Source organism: Gymnoscopelus braueri (genome assembly GCF_963280865.1).
Source record: "Gymnoscopelus braueri genome assembly, chromosome: 12".
NCBI classification, from domain to species: domain Eukaryota; kingdom Metazoa; phylum Chordata; class Actinopteri; order Myctophiformes; family Myctophidae; genus Gymnoscopelus; species Gymnoscopelus braueri.
In genome coordinates, this window is record NC_137614.1 from 47,237,526 (window position 1) to 47,253,379 (window position 15,854).

The 15,854-nt window shown below is 42.2% G+C and overlaps 1 protein-coding gene across 1 annotated transcript in view; it reads left to right on the forward strand.

Annotated features, from left to right (window-relative positions):
• slc9a8 (solute carrier family 9 member 8) overlaps positions 1–15,854 on the forward strand; it is a 98,816-nt gene that overhangs the window by 57,367 nt on the left and 25,595 nt on the right. Inside the window, exon 8 of the mRNA XM_080444283.1 lies at positions 7,900–8,043. Coding sequence (XP_080300409.1) covers positions 7,900–8,043 — 144 coding nt within the window. The remainder of the gene's footprint in view (positions 1–7,899; positions 8,044–15,854) is intronic.

Genomic DNA, 15,854 nt, shown 5'->3' on the forward strand with positions numbered 1-15,854 from the left:
GTGGTACTTTTTTTTGCCACCCACTGGTTGTTTTTTGTTTTTTTTACTCTTTCCTGAAATGACCCTTCTGCAAAAGGATTTACAACACCAAAAAAAAAAGCTGAAGAGCGTCTTTCCGGGTTGTGGCCCTTTGAGTGTAAATGTGGGTGTGTAACTGTCTGTGCAGCTCTTCTGTGCAGAAGTGCTATAGTAGCACTTTCAAGACAATTTCCTTTTTAGCAAAGAGGAAGCAGCAGCAGCAGCATTGTCCTGGCCGAGGGGTCACAGAGCAGCCAGAGAGCTGAGAGAGGGAGCGCACAGCACGGTCAATATCTGAAGAAGGATGATGCTGGGATCCTTTGGCATCCAGTCGAGGAATTAGGGTTGGGGTAATTAAGCAAAAAAAAATAAACGATAGCCGTAGCTGACCAGAAACGTTCGATGTTGTTTGTTGTTTTAGTTAACTAAAGTGGAGAGAGGAGGATACTTCTAGTTATGTTCGATTGATTGAATCTATATTGATAAGTTTGTTAACAGTACAGGTCAAAGGTTATGCCAAAAGGATAACACAAAAAGGCCCTGGGCGCTTGTTTCCATTGTGGTCCATTGTACTCAATTCATCAGTAATACAATACATATTGGTAGAAAATTCGTTTGTAGTTTTTACAGAGAAAGTAGGGGTGGGGACAGGGGGTGGGGGGGGGGGGGGCAGAGGATGCTACTACCAAGGTGTTCAAGGAGTTAAACTATGCTCACTTGTATTTATAAGATCAGCTATTATTTTAGGTTAGTTTTTTAGTTTAGGTAGGGAGTCGAGATCTTTAGTGGGTTTTGGTAGGTCATTCCACATTTTGGTGGCAGCACAGTAGCATGCATTTCCCCCCACGTTTGAGCCGAATTTTGGGGGGAATGATTATTGTATATTAGCTATTTCTTTTTTGGGGACCCCCTGGTACCCCCCCCCCTAGCCCTGGTTCAGAGCGTTAGTGAGTTCCCTCTAACGCCCTGGAAGACCCCTCGCTCTGCGCATGTACAAGGAATTCCACTGCCCTGCCAGCGCTCAAGAGTAGTGAAAATAAACTAAACCATTTCGCTACTCACCGAAGCAAAGGCTGTTTTGTGTTGTTGAAAGTCTATTCTCTGAATGCGCGGGCCTCTCAGCACCCCACCTACTCTGTAAAATACACTTTTTGGGCAGAAAATAAAATATGTCAGCGAGACTTTTATTTTATTTTTATTATTTGTATTACTCCACAGTGCCCTCTACAGATTTTGGTTGATGGTAAGCAAATCCTCCAGATCTGTAGAGGGCACTGTGGAGTAATAAAAATAATTTCCGTCTCGCTGACATATTTTATTTTCTGCCCAAAAAGTGTATTTTACAGAGTAGGTGGGGTGCTGAGAGGCCCGCGCATTCAGAGAATAGACTTTCAACAACACAAAACAGCCTTTGCTTCGGTGAGTAGCGAAATGGTTTAGTTTATTTTCACTACTCTTGAGCGCTGGCAGGGCAGTGGAATTCCTTGTACATAGCGAGGGGTCTTCCAGGGCGTTAGAGGGAACTCACTAACGCTCTGAACCAGGGCTACCCCCCCCCCCCCCAAGTACCCCACTTTGAGAACCACTGCTCTAGAGAGAGCACTGTGCCTAATAGCTCTGAGGAGATAAGGAGATGTTCAGTGATGACAGACGATGCTTGGTGGTTTGAAGTCACCTAGTAGAATGGGAGGAATGCCAGCCTCTGTGAAGGAGCTGATAAAGAGTGTCCAGCTCTTCAAAGGGAAAATCTCCCAAGTGGACCCTATGGGACGATAGAGCACAATGATGGGAAGAGAGGGACGGTCGCGGCGCAAGTGAAACATGAGATGGCAGGAACGGTAAAGCACACCACACGTTGTGGTGAGGACGGTGCTGGACATTCGGGCACAAACTTAAAAAGAAGAACAAAGTGTCACATACCCTAGCTCCGTATGCAGTGATTTTTATTTTATTTATTTGATAAACGTTTCGGCCTGATGGCTTTACAAGACATTAGTTGATTCTGAGGAAGGCCAACAACAGGCCTAAACTTTAATAAAAATAAAATAAAAACATCTCTGCATATAGAGCCAGGTATTAATTAATGAATTATTTCGCCACTGTTTTTTTTTTTACCTTATTTTGACGATCCACGTAGAGTCACAGAAGCCAAGCATAAAATAACTTGTCTTTGTTCTACTGGATGCCTTGCCCACTAAGCCCTACTTAACATGTTCATCTAGTTTTTATTTGTTGACGAAATTGTCAGCATATTTAGTCATCGATTTAGTCATAGCTTAGTCTTTATGTAGTTTTTGTCTGCGAAAAAATTTAGTAGACGAACATTTTTCATCATAGCTTTAGTTGACAAAATTAACACTGATTGGGTTATCCAAGTGCAAGGAATTGCAGAGAGAGTGGAAATGAACTCGGCTTTCTGGACTGCTGTTTGTCACTTCCAGAGTCCTCCTTTCCACAGGAATGTGGTGACTGGGTGACCTAGATGGACGGATGAGAAGAGGGGGGTTTCTTTCTGTGACAAGAAATGTTACACATACTGTAGGGCAAAGAGGAAAAAGAGCAGGAATAGAGATAAAACAAGATAACAGGCCTTCCTCACCATGGCCTCCTGCAGATAGACTCCCTTGTTTTTTTTTTGCGAACGGGTCTAGTGAACAACACAAGACAGACACCGGAAAAATACGTTGCTTAACTGCCCCCAATCGGTACTTCAAATTACTGTCAAATCAAGTTAACCTACAAATCCAGTCCCTAGACAAATCAAGCACACATGAATTATCTAAGCAAAAAAACGAAATAACCGACTACTTAGCCTGGTCCAGAAGATACAAGTTATTATTATTATTATTATTAATAATGCTGGGGGGGTTGAGTAATTAAGACAATGTTTAATTGTTTTGCCTATAATGACATTGGCACTCCCTGCTGGCCTGTCTTGTGCTTTCAATCTTCTTTTACTTTGAAGCATCAAAAGGCAGACTTGTGGCTTATAATGCTGGATTTCGACTGCAGTTTATTTTTCTTTATTTGAGTTTTTTTTCCTAAACATTTAGAGTAGCCAATTATTTTTACCCCTTTTTCTCCCCAATTTAGTCGTTACTACTCCTCCCGCCAACACTCCCCGCTGACAGGTGCCACCCCAGCCCATAGGAGTACGTGCAGTGACCAATATCACCCTCCCCGTCCGGCTTCCCTCCCCCGAACACGGGCCGATTGTGTTCGTGTTCGACTGCATTTTTAACACCGCACCACCCGACACGTCACCACACCACACCGCATCAAAATATCTACCGTTTCCATTGCACAAAGGTCTCCCCTCGCAGTACCCTCCCGGAGGGAATTGACGACCCTTTTCAATACTGGGTCTCTCTCTGTACATACTACGGGAGACACTAACGCAATTTTTATTTTATTTTATGGAAGTAGTGGACAACGTTTTTAGACGCCACATGGGTCTTCATCGGATCTTTACAGCATTAGCGACGATCAACGTCAGGGTGACCCCCCCAAAATCCCCCAAAATAATCATATTTGAACTGGGGACCCCCCACCCTGACAGGCACTTGCTCGGTTTCACAGATCTAAATAATTGTGAAAATGTGTGCGTGTCATTATAGATGATCATTTAAACTGGAAACAACAGATTGACACTGTATGTATGAGTTCTATGAAGATGCTTCGTATATTGAGACAGATCTGTCCTCTGGTTCATCCTTCTTCTCATTTAACTCTTTATTGTATCTTAATATCCCCCCATATATTAATTACTGTAATATTGTTTGGGCTGCTACATATCCATCATATCGAACTAAATTGATGATTCATGATCATTCAAAAGAGGGTTTTGAGAATGATTTCACAGTCAAATAGACATGAGCCATCTGCACCTCTCTTTATTTATGTTTTTCCTATCCTGTTTATTTTTATTTAATAACCATTTGGGGACTTGAGAACCTTTGAACTTATGAACTAGTCCATTAGTGGGTTCCACTAGGATATGTATATATATTTTTGCCAGCATGAGATGACTGCAACATGCGTCATGAGTCATTCTCCACTTCTTCTCACAGCCATTGACTTCTCTGAAAAGAGTTGAGGCTGCAGGCTATTTTCTGTTTGTGCTCATGTGTTGAGTGTTCGTGTTGTGTAGCTTGTTTTTGTGTGCATGTAAGTACAGTACGTGCTCATTATAGTCAGTGTCTTTATTTGTGTGTCTCTCTCTCTGACTTCATGCCACTCATCTTGTTTGCCCACACACTAATGCCAATGGGTTTTGGACCATGATGATGATGAGGACGATGTGTCCCTTGTTTGTGTTTGCCATCTCTTAAAGCAGTGGTTCTCAACCTTTATTCTTTGCTCTTTATTCATTCGGATTAGCTGCCACCAAAGTAGCAGCTACTCTTCCTGGAGTCCACAACAAACATAACAATACATATAAAACAACACAACTAAAACATGTACATCTTGCTAAAACATTTCAAGACAATAAAAGTCAAGTAAAAAAAACTAAGCATGACAGTCCATTAACTCATTCACTGCCACTGACGTAAAAAACGTAATTTGTCCCGTTTACCAATCCTGCCACTGACGTAAAAAACGTTTTTTTTTTCTTCTTTTTTTAGTTTTTTTTTCAAATTTGACCCAAAGACCAAGGAGATATGATTGTTTAAAGATCTACACTCCCATCCACTTCCTTGTTAACTTAAAACTTAAAAATTCTGTATCTCGGCTCCTGAGTACTTTTTTTTTTCAATGAAAAATCTCTGGCAGTGGGCAAACGCGGCCAGCAATAATTGTGGCAGTGAATGAGTTAAATTACAGGTCAGTTAACTCTTTGACTGCCCGAAATAAAACAACATTTTGCCACGCCACTGCCAGCGATTTTCGAGTATTTTTGCTAACCTTTGAAAAATAATAGAACATTTTTCTCCAGAATGATCGATCCCCCGATCGCTTTAAAAGACTTATCCGAGTCTCGTAGAATGTGGGGGGGGGGGGGGGGAGCCGCCGCGAGCATCCGTTCCATAGTCGTGGGCAGTTGAATGTAGGCTGTTTTTGCCAAAAAGCAACACAAACAGCGGAAAAGCCATTCTTCCAGATCTAATTGCAAGGAAGGGAACGGGCTGATTGTTTTGCGATCACGTGACCCGCTGCTCCTCTCCTTCTCTGGGAGCCAAACGGTGACCCATTGGCAATCGAACGGCGCCATCTAGTGGAAAACCACTGAAAACACACAATCTTGTCATCACCGTCATTGGCGGTGTGGGCCATAGCAAAATATGACGAGAAATCTCGTTGGCAGTCAAAGAGTTAATGCAAATGAAGGTAATTGATCAAGTGTGTTTTAAGGAGTTTCTTAAACTAGCCTTACTGGGTGATTCAGTGATCATAGTTGGTAATGTGTTCCATATTGTGATTGCCGTATACAATACAGATCTGCATACCGAACATATACTGTTCTGGGTTTTTTTGTTTAACCATGTGACCCCTAGTAGCCTGCCTGGTATAGCATGACTATGATGATCTCTCACATAATGTATTTGTGAGTACAGACAAACTGGTTGTTTGCTATGACAAATATTCCTAAATAAACTCACTAAATTGCATGCCAACCTCTGCTCTACTCTGAGCCATGAGAGACTGGCACGCGATCTCTCAGCAGTCTGCCTCACACCCAATGGACAGTGCAGTGCAAGCCTTGCAGCTTTATTCTGAGCTATTTGAAGCTTAAGACAGATGTTTTTTGTCTGCGCCCGACCATAATTGTAGAGCAGTAATCAAGGTGAGATAGTACTAGTGCCTGTGTCACTAGTGCCTGTGTCACTAGGCTGGGGTAAATGAGGAACACCTTTTAATGCATGCCATTCCTCCACCCATGTTGTTTACAATAGTTTCAATGTGTTTATACATGTTCTCCCATGTTAACTGTCCATCGAGCAAGTGATAGGCACAGCTGATTATCCTCCTTAGTGACATGTCTAGCAGCGAATACAATACTTTGGGTTTTTGCTACATTCTAGGCCTGTCCCCGACTAAGGATTTGTTTAGTCGACTCTAATTGGCGACTAATTGCCAATAGTCGACTGGCAGTCGACTAATAAAAATTATTATTATTATTATTATTTTTTGGGGCCAAAATACATTTTATTTCAAAGGGCCAAGTCTACACAGTTTGTTTTGTCTCCAGCAGAGTTTCTAGTGTCTCTATCTCTCTCTGGAAGAGGTTGCACATGAACTCTGCAGCCGCACTGAGGCGCTCCAACACAAACAATACCAATACAAAGACGAGGAATAAGAAGAATGTAGTGGAAGTTACGTGTGGTTGCAGGCGTAGACTTGGCCAAAAAAGAGTCGACTAAGAGACACTTAGTCGACTCGGACCCCCCGCGACTAACCAGTCGACTAGTCGACTTAGTCGAGGTCAGGCCTACTACATTCAAAACAAGTCTATTCTCACATATCCAGTCAAGTAGTTGTTGCAGTTCTGACTGAAGTGTGTTTCTTAACTCAAGTAAGCTGTTTGATGCTAAATAAAGTAGAACAACACTTATCTAAAACCAAAGGCAGGCCTATTGGATAAATAGCTGTTCATCCAATTGATTGTAACTGACTAAACCCATTTGCACTTAGTTTCATTAAGTTTAGTTTTTAAAATTAACTTAGTTTACATTAATAATAACCCAATACAGCTCCAACCACCATTTCTTTTGTCAGTATAAGATAACATTTGTCTACCATCTCTGTCAGGGCTGTACACGTAGAGTGATCTGTTTTATTGGCATGCTGAAAATCAGAATTTAATCCATAAAGACTGGGAATGCATCTGTGTCAATAAGCTCCGGTTGAACTTTACGGGGAACGCCCATGCGAGTTGTTCGCCCGTGCATGAGCCGGTTCAGCTTCTGCGTGTTTAAAGTTAATTTTCTTCTTCTTTGGCGGACTTCGGTAGAACATAATCTAATTGATAATATGAGCAGTGTTTTGGACTTTATTGACAGATCTTTGATATGGTTTTGCTGTTACGTGGAGTCTCTGATTAATTCTATTCATCAAGTTTTTTCTTCATTTTTAGATTCTGAATTCACCATTAACACATTCCACGCCAGAGTTTAATATCATAATGTACTCACCAGTGCCAGCGATTTATTGTTGTTTTTTTTCACGTCGCCACAGACCTCGCTAAATACCTTAAGATCGCGCGTTAAACTGTTTGTAGACACACAGGGTAGCTGTGTGAGTGGCCCAGAGAAGACCGTTTCAATCGGCGACATTCCATTTTGCAGTCGTCGCGGTTTATGTTAAACAGCGTTCAGCGAGGAGAAAAAAAACTCAGAGATAATGGCGGATTAGGGGAAGATTTAGCGGCGGGTGGGAACGAAAATCTCCGGATACGGATATTTCCATATCCGGGTGTGCTACAATGAAATCTGTCACTGCGAGAGAGGCCTACAATGAAATGTGTCACTGCGAGGGAGGCCTACAATGAAATGTGTCACTGCGAGGGAGGCCTACAATGAAATGTGTCACTGCGAGAGAGGCCTACAATGAAATGTGAACCTGCGAGAAAAAAAAAAGACCACTTCGCGTAGAACTACGCGACTGGCACGCTGCGCAATTATTTAGGTTCGCGTAGAACTACGCGATTGGCACGCAACGTGTTAAGGAATATTTTACAAACTAAAACTCTGCGCGAGTCAAAGACAACACCGCTATAGGTAAACGATAGAAATAAAGTAATTTCTTGGGTGAACTATTCCTTTTTATAGCTGATCTACAAGCTCACAACGTGTCGCGCCGCAATGTATTGTGAGCCTGTAGATCGGCCATTTTGGGATGCAAGGGTTCAAGTGGTTTTAACTTCTCTATTTTTGCCATCAGCTTCGCCTTCGGCTCCCTGATCTCGGCGGTGGACCCCGTAGCGACCATCGCCATCTTCAACGCCCTCAACGTGGACCCCGTGCTCCAGATGCTGGTGTTCGGGGAGAGCATCCTCAACGACGCTGTCTCCATCGTGCTCACAAAGTAGGTTTATCCTTTATTTTGCCTCCTGTACATCGGTGTTAATTTCGACAGCAAATTCTGATTTAGTCTTTTGAATAACTCACCATTTAGTTGTAGTCCTATTTTAGTCATCTGAAATTTGCTTACTCTTAGTCTAGTCTTAGTCGACTAAATATACAAATCTTAGTCTTTTAGTCTTAGTCAACAAAATTAACACTGCTATACGTTCTCCAGGCCAGTGGTTCTCAAACTTTTTCGTGTCAAGGACCCCCAAATGTATATGTATTTGGCCGCGGACCCTGATCTGAAAATGTTTTGTGCCAGGGACCCCCCAGAAAAAACTTTCAAGATTTTTCTAAATGTTCTAAATGTTCTAAATGCACGAAGCTCGCAGCGCGTCACTTCGTGCCGCGCTGCGAGCTTGCAGATCTACTATTTTTGGAATAGCCAACGTATACATGGATAAAGTGGTTAAAATGATTGCGTTTGAGAACCACTGACCTAAATGATATCGTCGCTGTTGTGCGGAAACCCGGTACCTCAACTTTTTTAATGCCCTAGTTTGTCATAATGACAATGTCACGCAAATGTAGACAAATCTACAAGCTCATCTAGATCTATAAGTTGATCTACAAGCTCGCATTGAGCTTGTAGATCAGCCATATTTGAAACATTTATGAAAGTTAAAGTGGTTAAGTATGTCTGTGGGATTTATACATTATTCAAACAATGAAAAGTATTCACTCTTTAACAGCGAGAGTAATGGTGTATTAGTGTGCCACTGCTGCCAGCAAAAAAATAGTGATTTTACTGTACCTTTGAAAAATCATGGAATTTTCTCCGTGACCGCCTCATTACAAGCACGGAGGTCACATACTATAGGGGGGGGGGGGGGTCAGCTCGCGGTAATCCGTTGCACAGCTGTGGCCATTTGAATGTGGCTTGTTTTTGCCGTAAAGCAAGAGGAACTGAGATATAGCCGTATCCCCACAGGAAATAAACAGGAAGTAAACAAGCATTAATTTTTTTAATGTCAATTCGGTCGTCATCAGGCAGTGAAAGCATCATTCATAGGGTAGATAACAGCGCCATCTGGTGAAAAACCATTGAAACACACAAATCTCGTCATTCTCGTCAGTGGCAGGCTGCGCCTTAGCAGAATCTGACGAGAAATCTTGTCCATGGCAGGCAAAGAGTTAACAAGAGCTGGTGACTAAATATTAGTCTAGTCTATACAGACTGATGGATCGGTTTATCCGGGCTCTGTTCTTTTATCTGCCTTCTCGTCTTCGTTCTCTTTGAATTGGGGACACGTTTATATTTGCCTGACTGTGCACGCCATGCTCACAGGCTGGCACTCCAAGCAACTCCACAACACCTGTGTATGCAAAGGACCTGCCAGAGATGTGGCTACAGATAACACACACACACACACACACACACACACACACACACACACACACACACACACACACACACACACACACACACACACACACACACACACACACACACCCCAATGCTGTCCTGCACATAGTCACCTCTGTGCAGGACATAATGCGTTATGACTAGCACTTACTGTATACTACTTCATAAACCTTGTTATAAATTGTTATGCTGCATGCATGATTTATAACTAGTGTTATAATGCCTGATAAGAGCACATTATAATGCATTATAAATGTTATTTTAATGCACTATAAATGTGCTTGTAATGCATTATAGACCCGACCTTAATATACAGTCTTACCGATTAGTCTGATTAAATACTTTCACATGACATTTGCCAAAATACAAGCTTGGAACGCATAGCAATGTTTTTTTTTTTAATCTTTAGAAAAATTTGGCCTATGACATGCGCAAAATAATGTGGACTTCACGGTCAAAGAAAAAATAAATAGTCACATTTCAAATTGATTAATTGAAATTGGTTATTTTATACATTCGATCAGTCCAAATCAACTGTTGCACCCCAATAATTAAAAAGCAGATGTCTGTGGAGACACACTCCCACGTTATGGCCTAGTTGTAAATGTCAGTCCGGTTGCACATGGTGCCGTGGGTTGGAGCCTGGCATAGTTCAACCTTTGAACCATAGGCGTTTTTATGCTGATACAGCATGTGACGAGAGGGAGAGAGGAGAGGAACGCAGCCACTGTGACCTATTTTATCGCCCTAGAGAAGAAGACACACTTTCTGGTTGCTACATCAAACATGCGTGCGGCGGCGCAGTGGTAAAGTGCCGGCCCACCACCACCGCGGAGGAGGTTGTGGGTTTGAATCCGGCTTTGTCAAGCGTCTATACGAACATAATTGGCCCGTATTCAGGCGGGCGGGGAGGTGAGTGTGATTCACAGCACGTAATCTCACGGGCTGGGGGGCGGTCGTACCTGTCAACAGGGAGTGTTGGGCGGGAGGAGTAGGACGAAGGCTTTTATGTCCTCCCGGTGAGGGCTCCTCACTGGCAGGCGAGTCTGTAGGATACAACACACACACACACGTGTGTGTGGGGAGGAATCAATTGGCATAACGACTAAATTGGGGAGAAAAAAGTCCCCATTTGAGCGACCACTGAAACGTGACTAGCAGTGAGGTGTGGTTTGGTGTGAGTATTGTTTAATTGTGCCCGACGTTTTCAGCTGAAACCGGCGACACCGAGCCAGGGACATGATTTACATAATAGTGACAGTGTTGGGACTGGGAAAATATGTTTCCCCCCCCCCCCCCCCCCCCCAAAAAAAAGAAAGAAACAAAACAAGAGTAAAAAAAACAACCAAACATCTCATGTGGCCATGTTGTTGTGAACAGGTTCCACTGGTGAAACTAGTTCTACCCTTGGTGGACAATGACTTGGCTTATAAACAGCTTCACTGTATCAGACATAACATGACTAATGATGGTATCACTGTAGACTCACACTTGTTTACGCACACACGCACGCGCGGACGCACACACGGTCTGTATTAGTATACTTGTGAGGCCATCAAAATCTTAGGAAAGCATTGAAAATTGCTGAAAAATCTACAACAAGAAGCTTGTAGATTGTCTATTTTCCGGCATGTAAACCCATCTCTAAACATCATTTTTAACCATAAAACAAACATTTCTCTTGTGTTGTGAGGACCAGGACCAGGACCCTATCGGGCCTTCACGAGTATAGTAATACAAGTACACACACACACACACACACACACACACACACACACACACACACACACACACACACACACACACACACACACACACACACACACACACACACACACACACACACACACACACAGAAACTGGTTCCACTCTTTCTTGGTGGACAATAACCGCCTACAGTAACCAGTGGCTTGTGACAAGTTAATCTCAAAAGAATGACACAAATTCATGCATCAGTGCAACATAATAAGGTTTGCCACGAAAATCTCAATGGAATGACACACACACGCACAAATACACACACACACACACGCACTTGTTATTTTCAACCCTCAACCTAAAGCCAAAAATACCAGATGTACAAGCTCACAACGCCTCGTGCTACAAGCTTGAAGATCGGCTATTTTCGGGGCGTAACACTCACATGTAACTAAGTATAAATCAGTTATAACTCCAGCACTATTATTTTCATGAATGTAAGTCCTCTTAACCTGTTCTTAACCCATACAACAACCATTTCTCTTGTGAGGACAATTTCTCAAATGCTACTATACTTGTGAGGGAAATTTGGTCCTCGCAAGTATAGTAATACTAGCGCACACACACACACACACACACACACACACACACACACACACACACACACACACACACACACATACACACGTGCCGGGAAACACTGACAGACGGAAACGAGCCGTTTGGCAGAGGCGTCCCTTGTATCGGTCGGGTATCGCTCTCGTCCCATTGGCTGTGTCTTTACTCACTTCTCGCCATCGCCTGGCTATCAGCGTTTATGGCGGCCAGGTGTCTGGGCAGCAGTGTTGTGATCTCCTGTGTCGGCCGTGCCCCTGTGTACTGTAAAGAGTAAATGAAACCATGAATAATATATATATTCACGGCCCAGCGGCCGGCGTAATTTGTCTCTGTTAACCCATTAAATCCGGGAACGGCATCTCTGTCATTTTAGATTTCTTTGGCTATTAAAAAAATAGCAGATCTACAAGCTCACAGCGCGGCACCGAGTGACGCGCTATGAGCTTGTAGATCTGCAATTTGTTTGAAAAATCGTGAAAATATATGCAAATCTTTAAATGTATATATTTTTAAAGCGAACATTTGTTTTAAAATATGTTGTTCCAGGGACCCCCAGAAGGAAATATTTGAGTTAACAAATGTTCGCTTTAAAAATATATACATTCAAAGATTTGCAAAAATGTTCACGATTTTTCAAAAATAGCAGATCTACAAGCTCATAGCACGTCCCCGGATTGAATGGGTTAACACCTCGCTTGGCCTGCGGCGCGTCCAGAGAGCTACGTTACACAACTACGTTGCTACGTAAAATAATTTTTTTTTTTTTAAAGGTTCAGAACCCAAGATATGATGATTTGAAGATTTGCTGCTCCATTCACTTCTTGTTTAACTTCTTACTGAAAAAGGCTGTATCTCGGCTCCTAAGCACTTTTTTTTTTACAATGAATTTTGGCTGTGGCACTCGTCAAATAAAATTTGGGGATTAAAAAATATTTGCATATGATATGTTCTGGATGGAGTACAACTTTTAAGTATAAAAAAGTAAAGTAAAAGTACCTCAACATTGTACTTATGTACAGTACTTGAGTAAATGTACTTTGCACCATTTGTGGTTAGCACCTAGACATGTCATCTGAACAGCATGTGGTAAAGGTAATGCACACTATGCTCAAGTGCCGGCAATAATAACCATTAGACTAATGGCTGCCTCCTGTTTTTGACATTGACAGACAGGAGAAAGTTACTTACAGTAATTGAGAAGCTTTGCTACTTTTCACATTAGGATTAAACCTACATATCGTCTGTGTCAGGCAGAAACCCCCTTACTCCATCATTTAACACATCCACCGCCAAGGGCTAATCTCATAATGTACTCACCAGTGCCAAGGTTTTATTGTTGTTTTTTGTTTTTTTCAGGTCGCCATAGGCCCCGAAAAGATTGCCCGATCCACTGTTTGTAAACAACGTGCACATGTCCTTGTGTCTACTCGTCGAGACCGCGTGTCAAACGGAGCCGCCATGTTTGAGTTCTGACCGTTTATGTTGGAAATGCGAGGATGAAAAACTACATAGGTTTACAGGGCTTTTTGTGTACGACTTAGAATGGAGGCCGACGGGAAACAAAAAACGGGATCGCACTTCCGGTCGACTTCGGGTGGTGTTACACTGAAAATGGTCCCCCTAGAAAATCGGAAAAAAAAAAAAAAAACGAAAAAAAAAAAAAAGCACCACAGCCCGTAGGCTACGGGATCGGCGCTTAACCGTTGGATTTAACGGCCCGTAGAACTACGGGCCCGGCGGTCAATGTGTTAAAGGTAGGGTAAGTGATTTGCAATTATTCAATTATAATTGCAAAATGGGTCTATGTTCTGATAGTGCTCGTTACTATAGAGTGTCCTGTCGATGTAAGGAGTCTCCCATGTCTCTCCAGCTCTTTATTAAACAGAAAATGCATTACCTGAAAATGTACTATATTGTGTTTACTAAAGAGCTGGAGAAACCCCTGTGACCGAACAAACGCTCTGTAGCAATGATTACTATCAGAATATAGTACTGTAACCTTTTTAACAAAAAAAAAGAAAAATACCCAAAAATATCACTTACCCTACCTTTAACTTTTTGTGTTTTTTCATAAATTAACGTCCTACTTGATCATATATAGTGTCACACAAAAGTTTCAAAAGTAGCAGATCCACAAATGTTATACTTCATCGAATGACAGTGTCGTGTGAAAGCAAAAATAGCTCACAATGACGCGTTAGGAGCTTGTAGATTGGCTATATACTACCAATCTATATACTATATATACCTCGCGTCTAGAGTTCGGGACGCTATGCGGCCCAGAAGATTAGTTAACATTCTTTGAAAAGTTCAGATTTCTTTCCCAGTCCAAGTGGCTATGACTGCCTTCCAACGTTTGCAGGCCCTGGGTAGACAACCCGCTCTGGCGGTGATCTGCACTGAGGAGGAGCGCACCGTTCTAGTTAAGGCAATGAACTCTACCTGCTTCAGCCCTTCAGTAACTGTCCTCTTGCCTTCATTTTGCAATTTTGCATACATTGCAGGCAACACACTTGTGCTTAAATACGATCAGTAGTTGTTGGTAGCATGACTTTGTAGTCAACACAGCAGTGAAATGCTTATGCGCGAGTCCTGCGGCCGCTAACATGGTAGGCTGTTACACTGCATATGGTTAGTCATCCGATTGTGTGACCTGCCTACCTATGCATTGCGGGACGCGTCACGCGACAGGACACGTATTTGATAGGTAGCCAAATGTAACCTGCTTTTTCCGTGCACACACACACACACACACACACATCGTCTGACATAGGCTAATAATAGTAAGAGAGCCTGGTAGTGGGTTGACTGTTTGTGTTTCGTAGGAACAGCGTGACTGTCCGTGTCCATGCATGCGCTGTGTAACTGGAAAAATGTGACGCAAATCGCATAGGAGCACTAATGGCAGAACTATTGCGCAATGATGAAGTTTCATACAAATACAAAGTGTCGGGAAAATATGAAAGTTGCAAACATGAAATGTAGTGTATTGGATTTCCCATGGCATGCATTATATGTGCGTTGTGCATAGTGTGTGGAGGCAATTGCACTATGGTGTGCTAGAAGAAGGCACACAGATAAACGACCTATGCCTTCATCTATTCAGATGGCTGGATATATATATATATATATATATATAAATTATGTTTTTTTGTTATTTTTTACTTTATTCTCACCTATAATGACATGCCCAAAATTGGGATGCATTGTTGAAAGTGTGTCTGTGAGTTTTATAGACCAGATCAGAATGTTTGTAAACGAAGGTGTAGAGCGTTTTTTTCCGGGTAGAATGTCTATGAAGATTATAACACAATGAGTTAGTGTCCAGAACATTAGCTATGTCCAGTTTGTCAACCTGTGGATAAGGACGACTTTTTGTGTTTTTTGGTGTTTAACCTAGATGGCGCTCTTCGCTAACACATGAGTGACCATTTCATCCCCAGATACACAGAGAACCAGGAGATCACGTGATCCCAAGATATACTGCTCCATTCGCTTCCCGGTTATCGCCTGTATCTCGCCCTCCTGTGTTTTACTAATGTATTTTTGACGAGACATGCTATTTTCAACGACATATAACAAGCGAACGGTGGGTCGCAATTATTATTTTTTTCTTTTCGCGGAAGCACAGTGAAACCCCCCGTGATTAGCAACGATCAGGGGATCGATCATACCGGAGATAAATATTCTGTGACTACTTGAAAAGGTAATTTATGCATTTATTCTGGCAGTGAATGAGTTACGTATAGAAATCAAGAACAACATCATTAGTGTCCTATTCTTCATTAATAAGGTTAATGAATAACTCCGCTCCAATGCCTCACTGCCGACGTTATCTACCCTGAAAAAAGTGTTTTGATCGTGGTGGTGATTGATGTCATTATGATTTGGTCTATAAATATTGAATAATGACTACATTGAAACCATTGGAACACAGGTATTCTTTCTTCCATTTCCTGAAAAGTGACTGTTCTGGACATACAAGGTTTCCAACCGACAGTGACAATAATGTGATTTTCATCACATAGTGTTTATTTGTTACATAAGGTCCTACATCGTCTCTGTCGGGTGGAAACCTCATAGGTCCA